This window comes from Lepus europaeus, chromosome 23, assembly GCF_033115175.1.
Source record: "Lepus europaeus isolate LE1 chromosome 23, mLepTim1.pri, whole genome shotgun sequence".
Classification (NCBI taxonomy): domain Eukaryota; kingdom Metazoa; phylum Chordata; class Mammalia; order Lagomorpha; family Leporidae; genus Lepus; species Lepus europaeus.
Window position 1 is genome coordinate 19,093,050 of NC_084849.1, and position 16,819 is coordinate 19,109,868.

The 16,819-nt window shown below is 52.1% G+C and overlaps 1 protein-coding gene across 3 annotated transcripts in view; it reads left to right on the forward strand.

Annotated features, from left to right (window-relative positions):
* Window positions 1-16,819, forward strand: part of GRK3 (G protein-coupled receptor kinase 3) — a 135,753-nt gene that overhangs the window by 77,738 nt on the left and 41,196 nt on the right. For 2 of the 3 annotated variants that reach the window (XM_062181953.1, XM_062181955.1), the window contains 4 exons: window positions 2,929-2,990; window positions 6,425-6,476; window positions 9,159-9,250; window positions 12,905-13,004. In XM_062181953.1, coding sequence (XP_062037937.1) covers window positions 2,929-2,990; window positions 6,425-6,476; window positions 9,159-9,250; window positions 12,905-13,004 — 306 coding nt within the window. The remainder of the gene's footprint in view (window positions 1-2,928; window positions 2,991-6,424; window positions 6,477-9,158; window positions 9,251-12,904; window positions 13,005-16,819) is intronic. The other variant, XM_062181954.1, reaches the window with a different exon arrangement.

Here is a 16,819-nt window from a genome sequence, read left to right on the forward strand (position 1 = left end):
CTGAAAGGTGCACGTTTGTATGTCCTGTTTATAGAGGTGCATTAACCAACAAAGTCAAAGTCCGTAGCAAAACAGAAATGCAAAATGAGTTTTAGACTTCAGTACCTGGGGGCAGGTGTTTGGCCTGGCAGTGGAAGATACCGGTTAGGATGCCCACATCCCACGTCGGAATGCCTCGGGTCCAGGCCTGGCTCTGCTTCCAATTCCAGCTTCCGTGTGGACCCTGGGAGGCAGCAGCGATGGCTCAAGTAATTGGTGTTCCCTGCCACCCCATGGGGACCTGGATGAGTTGGCAGTCCCGGGCTTCCCAGGGATTGCAGGAGCGAGCCTGCAGGTGGGGGTGCAGTCATTGTCTCTGACTTTGCCCCCCCCCAACTCTATCTCTATTTCTCTGTGTATGTCTGTGTATGTGTCTCTGCCTCCCAAAACAAAAAAAAAATTGAAAAGCAAAAATGAAGTGACTGCAGAGGTACATTTGGAAGTCGGGATCAGGGGGTCTTGGCTTGTGTCTGGACCCGGCCCTGTTTGTAGCTCTTAACATTCTTAACCTTATTGAATTCTCATGGTAGCCGGGCATATTACATACAGCTGCCCCCTTGACAGATGGAGGAACCGATGGTCCCAGGAGGGAAGTCTGCTCAGGATCCCACTGCTGAACTCCAGTTCTTCCTGGCTTTACTGGTGGCCGTGTGGCGTATTATTTATGATCTTAAGAATTCCAAGACCTTTCTCTCTGTCTCTCACTGTCCACTCTGTCAAAAAAAAAAAAAAAGAATTCCAAATGAGTATTGCCTTTTACTGTATTCGTGGAAAGTATGGGATGCTTGGTAAAATGTGAAAGGATTCACTAACATTTATTTATTTGCTGGTTTATTTTAAAGTCAGAGTTAGAGAGGAAGAAGCAGAGGAAGAGATCTTCCACCCACTGGTTCACTCCCCACGTAGCCGTGACAGCCAGGGCTGGGCCATGCAGAAGCCAGGAGCCAGGACCTTCTTCCAGGTCTCCCACGATGGTGCAGGGGCCCAAAGACTTGGGCCATCTTCCACTGCTTTCCCAGGTGCCTTAGCAGGGAGCTGGATCAGAAGTGGAACAGCCAGGACTTGAACCTGTGTGGGATGCTAGAGCTATAGGCTTTACCTGCTATAGGTTTTACCTGCTACGCAGCACAGCCGACTCTAAGACATTCGTTTTAATAAGTATCTGCGATAGGAGAATAGTGTCACCTTGTAGATCTTGGCGCACTCATTTCTATGTTGTCGTGGAAGTCTTGGGGGCCTGCTGAGACTTGTAGAGCGCTCGGCTAAGATGCTTGCCATCGTGCAACCCTGGGGTTTCAGAGAGAGAGAGAGAGAGAGAGAGAGAGAGAGAGAGAGAGCGAGCTCAGCTTCCCTCTCAGGCCCGTGTGGATTTAGCAGCCAGCCCAGCGTGCCCTTGGGGCCGGGGTGGTCCTGCAAGGTGACCCCGTGTCCCGCTCTCCCACCTGCCTGTCTTTTCGCTGCGGGAAGTGGTTGCCCCCAGCCTGGTGTGGCTACATTGGCCTGTGCAGTGGCCACTGCTATGAGGTTTGGACTGTTCTGTGGTCTCCTCGTTCTTTTGGTTGAACCCTCAGAGTGATCTGTGATGACACAGGGAGTATTAACTTCGCTTCGTTCAGTGCATGTAGGGTGTCAAGATGTTTTTCCAAAGTGATGCAATTGACTGGGCTGAACTGTGAGATAGAGGCATTTTAAATGAGTGTACTTCCAAAAAAAGTTCGTGGAAAAGGAACAAAAAGTTCATTTCGTGCAAGAACATTTTGATATCTGGGCCCAGTACACATTTTCCATGAACTTTTTGAAGACACCCCTCTATGTTTTTATAGTTGTTGATTTAAAGTTCATCATATGGAAAGGGAAGGTTTGTGCTCTGGAGCCAGTGATGTGCAAAGCCGTGTGAAATCGAGGTAGGGTGTAGTGTTTCCTACATTTGTTGCTTTAATCTCAGAAGGGCCATGGCCTTGCTTGGAGACCTTGGGAACCCCCTTGGCCCCAGGTTGAGTAGATGAATTAACTCTGCCCTGCGATTACCGCTAGCTCTGTGGTTCCAAGAGGTAGGAACTCAAACAGTAAAATAGCTAACAAAAAGGAAACACTCCGTGCAATTTATTAGCTTTGTGTTTTTAAAGAACTCAGTAATAAAGCAGATTATAAATGCTCTTGATAGTGGACAATACATGCTATAAACACCCATGGCTCAGGGTTACAGAAATGACATGAGGAGCCCACTGTTCAAAAAGCAGCAATGATCTCAGGATGGGGCTGGCGCTGTGGTGCAGAGGGTGAAGCCGCCGCCTATGACACCAGCTTCCCACCTGGGTACTGGTTCAAGTCCGGGCTGCTCCACCTCCCATCCAGCTCCCTGCCACTGCACCCGGAAGAGAAGGTGGCTCAAGTCCTTGCCACTCATAAGGGAGACCCAGATGGAGTTCGTGACTTCTGGCTTTGACCTGGCTCAGCCCTAGCTGTTGTGGCCATTTGCAGAGTGAACCAGCAGATGGAAGATCCATTTCTCTCTCTCTTTGTCTCCCTATTATTCTGCCTTTAAAATAAATAAAATAATTTTTAAAAAATTGAAAGATGGTGACTGTGGAGCCTTAAACCATGCCCCGGGAAGCGCAGTCCCTAAACTAGCCCTGGTCATTACAGAGTGGCTGTGACTGCCCGGAGCCACGCTAGGCAGAAATCTGTGTCTCAAATCTGGTGTATCCGGCAGCTGTCAGTGACCGTGAGGGTGACTCCTCTGGTGAACACGGGGCACGAGCCAGAGGGCGCGGCTGCCGGCGTGCGCGGCCGGGAACTGCCCGCCGGGTCTGAGTCTCCTGGTTTGCGTTTTCCGCTTTACCGCGCTCCTGTTTACACAGTGTGGGATTTCTTTTCCATCCTTTCCAGCCATACATAGAAGAAATCTGTGAAAGTCTTCGAGGCAACATTTTTCAAAAGTTTATGGAAAGGTATGAAACTTTGCTGTATCTCGATCCCTACGCGGAGTCTCGCATTGTGTAGCTCATTGGACCCCGTGAGCGCTGCGCTCAACACGTGTGACGTCAGAGACCTCACTGGCAGTGCTCAGCATCTCTTGACCGTTCAGGTCTTCAGTTTCACAATGACGTAACATTTCAGTAGGCCAGGGAACCTCAGTGTTAAAAATGACTTCTCGGAGACCTTTGCTAACACAAACATGCCTAATGTATCTGGTGGATTTGTTTGGGTTTTGAAATCCTTTCTCCCAAAGCGTGACAAGCCTGAACTCGGCTCTTTACGTAGCGATCGGCTTCAAGGGCAGAGGCCACGTTCCGTTTGTGGTCGTAGACGTCATCCTGCCCCTTGGAGGCACTGAGAGCACAGAGCACGTGGGTCACAGGGTGTTGGGACGTCTGCCAGCGATGCCTGGAAACCTCACAGCCTTTTCAGAGAGACAGCTGTCCGCCGGCCCCGCAGGTCCGTGCGCGTGCATCTGCGTGCCTGCACCTGTCTCCGAGGGCTTGGCTGATCTCTCCCCGTGATGGCTGTCTCGTTGCCCGAGCGACTGTCCTGCAGGCTCCTCCTCCAGCTTCCACAGACGTACAGCCACTTGTAAAAAGCTGTAGTGTGCTCGTGCTGGAGCTGAGTGGGTGACTTTACCCCGGAGCGCAGTTGGCACTCCGGGAGCTACTGTTCGCACAGATGGCTCTGGTCTGTGTGGAGCAGCAGAGTCGACGTGAGGGTGTGGCTGCAGCTTGGGGCGGGGGGCGGTGCCTCAGGCCCAGCCCAGGCAGCCTCCCTGTGACCATCCACTACTCAAACTTGATTTTCCGTGCTCCATGGCGGGGTGGGGGTGGGGCGCAGGGCTTTCCACGGTTGTCTCTTGTCCCCAGGGTGCCACCTCTCGCTCACCCCCACCTAACACACACAGCAGGTCTGCCTCCCACAGCTCACCACTTCCTTCCTCACAGGAAGTGTGCGACACTGCATTTCAGGCGATCAGGCGAGCATCCACCACGGGTTTTCTGAAACAGTTACAATTCTATGTCAATACATTGTTTTAAAAGTCCCTGTGTTAATTATTATACCTTTCTGGCTAGTGCAGACTCCAATTAGAAAAAAAAATACGCTGTCACCAGGTCACGAGTATGGAGTCTGAGTTGTGAAAAGCACAAGCCCACTCTGGTCATGGAGCCCTGGGCATCACCGGGAGTGGCCACTGTGCAGGGGGCGGGGCTTCTGCGGCCTCCTGAGACCCCAGCAGGGATACAGGCTGAGGTCAAGGTGGGCTGAGTCTCAGAGCAGGAGCTTTGGCTCCTCTAGCAGACACCTGGGAGCCTCCTTCAGGCCATGAACTTCACTGCTCCACCTGCCAGCTGATCCTCCCCCAGAGGTCCTCTAAGTCAGCTCGGCCTGAGGCCCTGTAATCGCCCAGGCATTTCCCGTGCCAGCTGTTGATAAGGGCAGTAAACGTTTACCCCTACCGGTGAGCTATCGGCGTGTCAGGTCACCAGCTCTCAGCTCCCAGCTCCAGAACCAGCGAGGAGAGAATGGGTGCACCTGTGAACATGTGCATCTGAAAGACCCCAGTCCTGGTTTCATGATTGCAGAAGATTCCAGATGGTACTGTGCCCTTTGCCTGCACCAGGCTGTAAGAAACTGAAATAACTCAGATAAAATTTCAATTGGCCGGCCTCATCAGCTTGCCAGTGGATCAGTGAAACATGTATTTTTTTTTTTTAATTTATTTATTTAAAAGAGTTGCAGAAAGAAGGGGAGAGGCAGATGGATCTTCCATCCACTGGTTCATTCCCCAAATGCCTGCAGTACCAGGCTGAGCCTGACGAAGCCAGGAGCCCAGAACTGCACCCAAGTCTCCCACATGTGTGGCAGGGCCCCAAGCACTTGGGCTGTCCTCCGATGCTTTCCCAGGTCATTAGCAGGCAAACTGGATCAGGAGTGGAGCAGCTGGGACTCGAACAGGTGCCCATATGGGATTCTGGCACTGCAGGCAGCGGCTTTACCCGCTACACCACAATACACGCCCCAGTAGAAGTCTTTACATAAGTCACTTTAGGCTCATTGAAAAGAGTTGCTATGTGATTACGGAGAAATCTGCAATTCACTTTGATTTTGATGAGTAGCCTCAAAAATACTCATAGAAGATCCTTATTTTTTGAAAGCCACAGTTAACGGTGCCCCCAGGGAATTGTCACTGTTAGATGTTTTTAGGTGTTCTCTCAGGACCCTGTTGATACCTGGAAGTTGTAGCTCAGAAGAACACACTCCCTCCCTCCCTCTTGTCTCCACTTTCTCCCTGCTAAGAGGCCTGGATCCCGTGTGTCTGTAAGGAATCGTGCCCAGGGCCAGATGAGATCCAACCATCACAAGAGCTTTCTCTGGTTTTTATTTAAGCTAAAACACACTTCTTTGAAACACTTTTTTACTTTACATATATGTTGCTCATTAATAAAAGAAAAAGTAATCAACATGAATTCTCATGGAATAGATACGAGGTAGATATTTTCCTCCCTTCTCGGGGGAAGAAGACACCTGCCAAGCAGTTGCGTGACGCCCAGAGCATCCTGGCAGCGCCAGTGCGCTGTACTGCCCTCTGGGGTTCCGCCCTAAGGGTTCTCTTCCACACGACATGTGTCTTTAGAGGCAGTGCCAAGCCTTGAGCAGATGACCTGGCACCTGTTGGTCTGTGTTCAGATCTGGGCTCCCCCCACCCCCAGTCTCCCGCTGTCTCGCTGTGTGGCTGCGGCAGCTGCACGTTGGGCTGCCTTGGTCTTCCCAGCTGTCCAATGGGGACCCTGATGGTTCCCAGAGAGTGGTGGGAGGGGCCCTCAATGAGCAGGATCTGGCACGTGGCAGGTGCTGCTTGAGTGTCTGCTGCCATGATGATTATCTGCAAACCCTAATTTTTTTTGTCTTTTAGAGCTGTGCTCTGCAATATGGCAACCACTGGGCAAAGTTACTAAACACTTGAAATGCGACTGAATTAAAATGTACAGTAAGAAATGCAAAACCCGCTTTCAAGGACCATAGAAAAATCGGCATGCCACACACCCTGTTAGTAATTTCATATTGATTACACACTGAAGCAATAGTTTGTGTATATTGGGTCATGTACGCTATATAATTAAAATTAAATTGTGGTGTGGCACGTGCTGTCTCCGTTTTGGACAGTGTTGGTCCAGGAAAACATGCAGCCATGTCTGTGTCAGTTAAGGACAAACATGAAATCTTTGATTTGTATCCTGTGGATACTGGTGGATGCCTCGTGCCAGAGCGTTTAAGAAAACTTGCTCCCTTGGAGAAGCAACACAACTCATGCAACCATCGTTTACCTGATGATACTGTTCTGTCGAGAGCTGGTATGATATCTAACGTTTCGGTAATTATCTGTGTTCTTTTTTAGTGACAAGTTCACTAGATTTTGTCAGTGGAAAAACGTAGAATTAAATATCCATGTGAGTATTTTTTTTTTTAATAAAAACTTTCTGTGGCTTCACCTCGTGAGAAAATACTTTGTTCCAGAGTTTGCTCCCTCAGGACTCGCTGCCCAGCCTGTCACTCTCACAGTTCCGTGTCCTAAAACCCGCCCTCCTGTGCTCCTCTGTAAACAACTTGTGTCTTCACTCTGTCTTCATGTCCATGGAAGAATGTGCTTATTTATGTAAGAAAGAATATTTTAAGGAGTAACTGACCCTTCCGCAAAAACAGTTAAAAAAAAAAAAAAAACCCTTCTGCTAGCTGTAACTCCTGCACAGCCTTGTCTGTTGCCACTTGTGGGTTCCTTTTCTTAATTATTGGCTCTGACCATGGCATTGGAAGTCATGATCAGAATGATGACACCATGTAGCAGACGAGGGCTTCTCCATCTATTTTACTATTTTTTTAAAGATTTATTTATTTGAAAGTCAAGAGTTACAGAGAGAGGTAGAGACAGAGAGAGGTCCTCCATCCGCTGTTCACTCCTCAGATGGCCACAACGGCTAGAGCTGCGCTGATCCGAAGCCAGGAGCCAGGAGCTTCTTCCAGGTCTCCCATGCGGGTGCAGGGGCCTGAGGACTTGGGCCATCTTCTACTGCTTTCCCAGGCCACAGCAGAGAGCTGGATCGGAAGATGAGCAGCCGGGACTAGAACCAGCGCCCATGTGGGATGCCGGTGCTTTAGGTCAGGACTTTAACCTGCTGCGCTACAGCGCCAGCCCCTTCCATTTTACTATTTTGAGAGGGATAAAAGCCATTTCCAAATGCAAGCCCCTTTCTCATGTGCGTTTCCATGGTGCCCTCTTCTCTCGGCATCCGTGTCCGCATTGCAAGGGCGTGGTCTGCCTTTCACTCTTATTGTATGGAATTTCTAAAAAACTGGATTTTCACTTTGACTGAAAGGTAGAGAGAGCGAGATCGATCTTGCATTGCTGGTTTACCTCCCAGATACCCTCGACAGCTAGGGCCGGGCCATGTGTACCCCAGAGCCTGGAGCTCAGTCTGGAAGCATCCCCACGGCCTCCTGGGGCCTGCATTTGCAGGAAGTTGGAGCCGGGACTGAACCCAGGAGCGCCAGCATGGGATTCGGGTGCCCCAAGGAGCATCTTACGCATGGCACCAGGCCCTCCTCTCCTTACTTTGAGGATATGCAGTTCTGGCTGCAGCCTCTCACCTTTTACACAGTCTGCCTTCATGTGGGCTTGCAGATGGCCAAAAAAATCAACTAGGTTCTTCATTTTTTTTTAAAAGAGTTTTACTTGAAAGATGCTGTTGGAAGAGAAGCTTTTTTTTTTTTTTTTTTTTTTTAAGCCACCACTCATCCATCTTATTTTCTGGCAGGATATAGAAGCAGGAGGGAGTAACACATTTTAAAAATATTTATTTATTTGAAAGGCAGAGTTAGAGAGGGAGACACAGAGATCTTCCATCCACTGGTTCACTCCACATGGCCGCAACAGCTGGAGCTGGGCTGGTCCCAAGTAAGAAGCCGGAGTTCCTACTGGGTCTCCCCTGCGGATGCAGGGGTTCTAGAACATTTACCAAGTGCATTAGGGAGCTGGATCCAAAGTGGAGCAGCCAGGACTGGATGGAACTGGCGCCCGTTTGGGAAGTCGGCACTGCAGGTAGTGTCTTTCTCTGCCCTGCCACAGCATTGGCCCTGGGAAGAATACATTTTAAAAAATCTGGGTCTTCCTTCTTCCTGTGCTCCTCCACAGACCCCGTGTGTGCCCCTATCCCCGAGCATCGAACGTGAAGGTGATGCAGATGTGGGGTTGTGAGGGTTTCCTGAGGGAGCCCTTCAAGAGTCCCACCCTTAATTTGTCAAGACAGCTTGGCGTTTGGTGCTGTCTGACAGTCCCTCGCCATGAACGGGGGATGCCCTGTCTGCCTGTGACCGTTAGCGCTCTTACAGCTACTTAAGAAATGGGCGTTCCTGAGATGTTGATGAGAGCGCTTATGAATGAAGCCCCTTTGTGCCCTTACTCTCACGCAGTCTTGTCTCATGCTCACATGTCCAGCACGAGTTCTCTCTCCTCACTGATGTTATCCATAAAAAAAAAAAAAAAATGCAGAGCCTGTGTCTGCCGGGCCCCCTGCCCCTAGGGCCTGCGACCAGGACCACACAGCCCTTCCTCTCCTGCCGTGGTGGCTCCTGGAGTTGCTGCTTGTCCCCAGCCCCTGGGCTTCAGAGTGGCTGAGGTTGCTTTGATTTCGGGCCAGGAATCTCTCATGCACAGTCCAAAGGTAGATGAGATGCGTGCCTGGGCTTACAGTCTAAGATCGGTCAGAGTGGGCGAACCCTTGGCTTTCTTGCTTCCTTCTCGGTCATCCTCCCACTCTCTTCCATTCATTTAGCTTGCAGCCAGGGCAGAAGGAAGTTGTAGAAGGTTTTGCCGCCTTGTGTATGAGGGATACTTGAGAAAGTTCATGGACAGTGCAAGTGCATGCGTAGATTTTCAGATGCACTTGGCGTGAACGTTTCGAAGGCCCTACCCAGCTCGTCTTCCGGCTGAAGGAACCGGTCAGCCCTGCGCAGGCTTAGATCCATGTGTCAGACCTGCTGTTGCAATTATTGTGTGTATCGTGTGCCCAAAGCAATCTTCAGAACGCCGCGATTTTCTGTGGCTTACGTTTGCCATTTGTGTTTTGCATCCACAGTTGACCATGAATGATTTCAGCGTCCACAGGATCATCGGGCGGGGAGGATTTGGTGAAGTGTATGGCTGCAGGAAAGCAGACACTGGAAAAATGTAAGCTCCCTAGGCCCAGAGGCGGTTCCTCGTGCTGTCGAGAGGATTTCTGTGCTTGCGTCCCGAGGGGGTGGTGGGCAGAAACCTCTGCACAGAAGCAGAGCAGTCTGTGGCCCTGCTCTGCCGGCTGTATTTTGCATTTCGCTAAGCAGCGTAAGTGAGTCCCATAAGCTGCACCGTTACCACGTGCCAGCGCCCACCCTGGTTCAGGGCCAGGAGCCAGGGGCTCAGAGATGGACAGGAAGTGATTCCTGACGACCACGGACATGTCACCGTTCCTGCCTCCCAGGCGGATCGTGCTGCAAACAAAATATTCTCCGGCTAAAGAGAGAAGAGAGAGTTCCTTCTGAGTGGTGACTCCCCTGGAAGGTCAGCAGCATTTCAAGCTGTGCCAGTCCCACGGCTCTGTTGCTACAGTGTTGGAGAAGAGGAAGCTGGCTGACAGTGGCCGGTGGTCAGAGAGCGCCATCACTCAACTCAGTGCCTTTTTATAAAAAAATTTGTTTGAAAGAGAGAGAGAGATCTTGCATTGGCTGATTCATTGCTCAAATGCCCACAGCAGCCAAGGCTGAGCCAGGCCAAACCTAGGAGCTCAGAACTCCATCTGGGTCGCTCATGTGGCTGGCAGGGACCCACTTATTTGAGCCATCACCTGCTGCCTCCCAGGGTGCACGTAAGCAGGAAGCAGGATCTGAAGTGAACTAACTGGGACCTACACCAGACTCTCTGGCATGGGATGTGGGTGTCCCTAGAGGCATCTCTTGCCCCTGTGCCCAAGGCCCACCCAGCCTCAGTCCCTGGCTTAGCATGTGAGCCAGGGAGCAAGGTCTTGGAGCAGGTGAATGATGCCATTCTTAAACCTAGGTGAGTTTTTCCTTTTTAGCCGTTAGGAGTAGCTTAAGTGAAGGTTTCAGAGAGCGACCGAGAATGGAGGGGTGTGATGTGGCAGGCCCCCACGCTTACAGGTCTGATGGAGTGACAGGCATGTCGGAGCAACGGGCAATCTGTGAAACTAGGTTTCTGAAATAATTGAGTCACTATACGAAGCAGTGTCTGAGGCCGCCGGATTCAGTGCCTGCTGCCCCGTGCCGCCCAGCCCTGCCTGTCCGCCCCCACCCGGCCTCTGTGCGACACTTTGCCTGGCCGGGTGCTGACAGCTCTGCTGAGTGCTCCTTTTTGTTCCCAGACACGTCCATTGGCAAATTTTTCTTTTTTATTATTATTATTTGAGGGCTGAAGTTTTTCGGTGCTCCTGCTGTGGGCCCCTGTGTGGGGTGACCCTGGGACCCGGGCCCCTGGGAGTTGGAAGTCTGGCCTCGTGCTGAGACGGTGAAGCTTAGTGATCCAGATGGAGGGTCCCCGTGTCACACCTGTGAGGTCGAGGATGGAGTCCACACTGTGTGTCTTGGGTGCCGTTCGTGACCTCTCTGTGCCTCCATGGCCTGGTCAGTGAAGTAGGGATGCTAGAAGAATGGTGTGAGAGTTGCATGAGATAATACACTGGGAAGCATCTGTAACACTGGACATCCTGCGGAATATGAACTTAAACTTGCTGGGCCAGGAGACTGGCTCTGCAGCGAGGACACTGCCTGGATGCGCGCGTCTGGTGGTGGAGCGCCTGGCTCGAGTCCTGCCTGTGCTCCCGGCTCCAGCTCCCTGCTGATGCAGACCCTGGGAGGCAGCAGGGGATGGCTCAGGTCCTGGGGTCCCTGCCACCCAAGGGAGACCTGGCTTGGGTTCTGGGTTTCTGGCTTTGGCTTGGTGCAGCCCCTGCTCTTGTGGGTATTTAGGAAGTGGACCAGAGGATAGAAGATCTGCCTCTCCCTCTGTCTGTCTCTCTGCCTTTCAAGTAAAGTGAAAATAAATAAAATTTAGAAAACCCAACAGCATAGAGTTCTCTACCATTTTGGTGTCTTTCTCATAAAAAGATCTTCACCATTCTGCACTTGCACAGTGGACTATCAGCGTCATCACCATCACCATCATTATTGGAGAAGGAGGGAGAGCGAGAGCCAGAGCGAGAGCCAGAGCGAGAGCGAGCAGGCACTCACGTCTGCTGGTTCATTCCCCAAACACCCACAACACCTGGGGCTGGGCAGGGGCTGAAGCCAGGACTGACGCACTCAATGCAGGTGTCCCTCATGGGTGGCAGGAACCCAATTAGTAGAGCTGTCCCGGCTGCCAGGGCCCCATGGTCCACGTTAGCAGGGAGCGGAAGGCAGGCACAGCCGTGTGGGACACGTGGTATCCTGGCCACTAGGCCAGACGCTCACTTTGCACGGTCAACTTTCTGACCTACCTCAGTTGCTACGCGTTACCCGCCACTTACTGCATTTCATTAAACTCTGTTAGTTTGGCTTCACCCGTCACAGTCAAGGTCAAGTGTTCTGTCCCAGAATGTTGTTGAGGGAAACCGTATCAGTTCATCTCTTTGTACCAATGTACGATTTCACTTGGTTCTCAGAAAACAGTCTTACAGATCGCGGTAGGTACTCCTGGGGGTCAGGCCTCAGCTCCTGCGGGTCCTGGCTTCTGTTCCCTCCAGGGTGGAGGCTGCCAGTCACACCAGCCCTGGCTCTTGGGGCCCAGTGGTGAGCTGCCGTCTGCACCCTTATCCGCTGTGCGGGTAGCTCTGTGACAGGGTCTTTTCATAAAAATAGAGCGTTGGAAGAACGCTGATCCCCTGTTCAGCAAGTTAGCGCCTTGCCCATTGATCTGCCGTGTGAGTTACAGGAAAGGTGGCTGAAGGTGTCGAGTTGGAACATTGATCTCTGCGTTTACAGACCTCGGGCGTGATAGATTGCGATCAGCAAGGAATAAGTGGGCTCCCTGTGCCCTCCTACGCGGAGGCAGTGTCCACATTGCACACGTGGACGGCCACCAGCCGGGACTTTATAGTCACACACCCAGATTGTCAGCCCCCGGAAACCCTTGTAAAACGTCGCACAAATTCCTCCTTGGCCTTCTGCTGTCTGCTGAGAAGGCCTCCTGTTTTCTCTCCTCTCTGATGAGGGAGCAGGCCAGACAACTCATCTGTCTTCTAACTGAGTGTGTTCCAAGTTTTCCAGAATCTCAGTTTGTCAGCTTAAGGTTGCGCTCTTCTAATTAGCTGTAACCAGCAAGAAACATGAGGAGTTTATTGGCTTTTTTATTATTTGAAATATCACAATAAATATAAGATTAAAAATAAATCAAGGAAATGGGATTTTTGAACATGCTCTTTGGAATGCATGCCTTCCCTTCCGTTTTAATTGTCCGTTACTGTCTTAGAGTTGTGCATTGTTGTAAAAATTGGACCACCAATGACTTCGCTGTTCCCACCTGCTAAACGTGATACGTGCTGTCTCCCCAAGCCCCACCGCAGAGGTGCACAAATGTCTCTTTCACTGACATCTACATCCATCTGCTTCATTTAACTCGGACTCGTGTCCATGTGGTGATGGAAATCATTTAAGTTTTTCCTGCCTTCCCCCGATAGTGCCTGCAAGATGAAGGCCTGCCCTGCAGGGCAGTAGGGCTGCCCCAGCGTGCTGTGGGTCATTTCAGCTCTGTCCGTGTCCGTCGAGGCCTGCCCCAGCGTGCCGTGTCTCATTTCAGCTCTGTGTGGACGCATTTGCGGTATGGATGCTTCACCCACAACGTCTGTGTTTCTAGGTACGCGATGAAGTGCTTGGATAAGAAGAGGATCAAGATGAAACAAGGAGAAACGCTGGCCCTGAACGAGAGGATCATGCTGTCTCTTGTCAGTACGGGAGTGAGTACTCCGGTCCCCGTGTGGCCTCGGGAAGTGTGCTTGTTTGCTAGGACAGTTTTTGTTTTCTGTTTCTCCCTGGCCGGTCCTAGGTGGCTAAAAGGCCGGTCGTGTGTCCTGTTGGAGTCAGACGTGTGTCAGCACCTGCCCCGTGCTCACACTCGGCTCACCCTCGGTGCTGGTTCGTCCCCGGTCTTTCTTTGCAGAAGGCAGTAGCAGAGACGGTAGAGAAGGACCTTAGCAGGTGGCACGATGGCCTAACCCAGAGAAGGAAGCAGAGAGGGGACGCAGCCCGGGCCCACGAACCCCACGGTGTCCTCTCGGCATGGCCCAGCTCGGGGGCATTGGCTTCCTCACTGTGCTTGCCGCCCTCCTGTGCTGTGGACTCGGCCATTTCCGTTTCTACCTGTCTGTCAGCTGTCTGTTCAGGTGGCAAGGGACCACCTTCCCCTTTTGAATACAATGGCATTCACCCAGGATGGAAGCCTGGCTTTTTGTGTGCGTGTCCAGACAGCTCTGTCACCGAGGACAGACACGCTTCCGGGCCCAGCACCTCGGGGCATGTGTGTGTGTCCCCTGGCGTGTGCGCCTTCGATTGCTGGGGTGTGGGGACCCAGAAGGAAAGGTGTGGGGTGAGTGTGGGCTGGCAGGACCCTTGGTGTGCCTTTGACATTCGACACCCAAGCCAGGAAGGTTTTTATGCAGTGAGACACGTGAGGGCCTCCTGAGTATCATAGCTAGATTTTTTTATAAGCTCATCTTCAGCATAAGAGTTTGACATAATCCCATTTTATTTCTTTATTATTAAAGATTTGTTTATTTACTTGAAAGAGTTACACAGAGAGAAGGAGAAGCATAGAGAGAGAGAGAGGTCTTCCATCTGCTGGTTCTCTCCCCAATTGGCTGCAACTGCTGGAGCTGAGCCAATATGAAGCCAGGAGCCAGGATCTTGTTCTGGGTCTCCCATGCTGGTGCAGGGGCCCAAGGACTTAGACCATCTTCCATTACTTTCCCAGGCCGTGGCAGAGAGCTGGATTGGAAGTGGAGCAGCCGGGTCTTGAACCGGCGCCCATATGGGATGCAGGCACTGCAGGTGGAGGCTTAAGCTGCTCTACCGCAGGGCTGGCCCCAAGAATCCTATTTGAATGGCTGATCAAAGAACCCCTTTGAACCGGTGAGCAAGGGAGGGCCTGAGACCCAGAGGAGCTCATTCCCTGCCTGCAGCTCCCAGGGAGCTCCTTGGCCGGTCCCTCTTATCACTTTATGGGTCACGTATTTTGTTTTAAATCAGATGTACCCATTGCATTGTGGTGTACAGTATTCCAATTGTCAGTTGTAAGTGCTTCTAGAAGGGCCCTTGGCTATTGGAGTGGAGAGATGGCAGCACTCAGCAGAACTGTAACAAGTGAACACTCCATAGCTTGGAATAATGACTAATGACGCACCTCTACCTTCTGAATCACGGATGCTAAGCGTTTCCGGTCAGAGTCCTCCTGGGTGTGCCAGCCTGTTTGTGGCCAGCTGGCTGGGAAGCCGAGCAGCCCGCACCCCAGGGTGGAATCTGCACGCTGACGGCGATCTCTGGGGTGGAATGCACACGCTGACGGCGATCTCTGCTTTTCCCTACACGCACCTGCCTCTCCCGTTCCAGGCCTCGGCCCACTCACTGCAGACCTGAAGGTGCCTGCTAAGATCTGGCTGTCAGTGAGTGACCGCCAAGCTCTGTAGGAACGTTCTTTCCTTAGAAAGCCTGTGGAACGTGCAGGTTTTGTGGTTGGAAGATGGAAGCCTTCCAGTAGCATTTTCTATCTTGATCTTATCCAGGTGAGGGGGAGAGCATTAAATACCTGTGTCTTTCCTGCCAGGTCCAACACGCAGGGGTTAGGTGGGGCTACTACTTTGTACTAATTTGAAAGAATCAGTTTATGTTTTTCATTCAAATACCAAAACTGTGTGGCTTTTTTTTTTTAACTGTGTAATTTAACCGAAAGAGCAAACGTATTTGGAAACGTTTCTGAAAATACAGACCACTTTGTAGAGGTTTTTCGTAGCCCTGAGTGTAAAACCCTGCTCAGGTGAAGCTCTGGCTCGGCAGCTGTCATCGGGACCTCCCACGGAGCTGACGTGACGCCCGATGGCAGTCACGCACCTGGTTTTGTTTTTACCCCAAGGGTTTTTCCCCAGTCACAGATTGAGTGTTGTATTCCGCGTCCCCCCGCCAACATCGGTTTCCTTCTGCACTCTTGGCTGGCGGAAAGGGCATTTGCTTACTGGAGAACCGGGGTCAGTCTGTGCCCACCTGGGAAGGGCCATCGGCAAGTTCACGAAGCCGCCCAGTTGAGGAAGGGTCACTCGTTCCATGGCTGTGCCTGGATGGTGCCAGGCCCTCTGCTTCGTGCCAAGGGTCCCTGGCACCCAACTTTGGTTCTTGCCTTTCGTAGAGCTGCACGGGCTGGGCAAACGTGATGTTTTCATAGAATCTCAGAAATACATAAATAATCGGGACGGTTGGCAGGTGCCGCGAAGAAAGCCGTCCAGGGCTCGGAAGGCGTTTAACGGGAGCCGTCGTCCGTGAGTGCGCCTCGGCAGTCAGGAGTCACCTGGGGAGAAGCCGGTGCACATCCAGGTCCCAGGCACAGAAGGTTCCAGAGGAAAGGGCAGCCTGCCAGGGGTCTGAAGCGAGGGGGGAGAGTATCTAAGAGACGCTGGAGAGAGAGACGCAGAGGCCAGACCAGACCATGAGGAGCCTGCTAGGCCAGTGTGGAGGGAAGACTTAGCAGCAGCTGGGAGCAAAGCGTTCTCAGTGGGAAGAGGACATGATCGGACGATCGCTCCGAGTGCGCCGTGGGAATCCCCGAGAGAAGGGGCCCCGTGGCCCCGTGGCATCACAGCCCTGCACATGGGGTTCCTGCAGAGTGCGCGCCGCTGTGCCCACGCCTGCGAGGGACAAGGAACCGAACCACCGCTGTCTTTGGAATCGGATCACACCGCTCAGGGCGGTGCTGCCGCTTCCTCACGCCGGCCAGCGTCGGGCTCTCTGTGCCCTGGATCCGTGACAACTGCAGAGACTGCTCTGCCGCCCGAGAGGGGAGGCGCTGCCGTCAGTGAGCTCCGTAGGGCAACCAGATCTCACGCCTTTAACCGCACTTGAAACACGGTCCATCGGACATTTGGCTAAGGCGGTGAAAACAGATTTTGTTCGGTAACTGTCGGCAGCTGAGCCCGTCCTGACTCATGCAGAGGTGCCTGGGAGTTTTAAAGGGAGACTGGGGGATGCAGGGGGAGCTGAGGGCCTGGAGCAGAGCCAGGGAGGTGGAAAATTACAAAGGAGCAGCCAGAGGGGCTCGGCCATGCGAGCCCCATCTGGTCTCCTCCCAGCCCTCCCAGGTCGGAGACAGGAGCTCTGTCCTCAGGTGCTTGGCTGAAATCAACAGTAAATTCTTTTGACAGCCTTGAGATTTCTCACACAGGCATTCATCTTAGGGATGAAGAATTGTTTTTTTGTTTTTTTCCAGTTTATTTATTTGAAAGGCAGAGTAAGGAGGAAAGACAGAGAGCGAGAGAGATCTTCCACCTGCTGGTTCACTTCTTAAATGGTCTCAATAGCTGAGGCTGGGCCAGGCCGAAGCCAGGAGCCAGGAACTCCATCCAGGTCTCCCGCGTGGGTACAGGGGCCCAAGCATTCAGGCCATCTTCCGCTGCTTTCCCAGGCTCCTTAGTAGGGAGCTGGGATGGAAGTGCAGCAGCCTGGACTTGAACCCGTGTTCCTAGGGGATGCCTGCGTGCCAAGCGCTGGCCCCAGGAATGAAGTTGAGTAA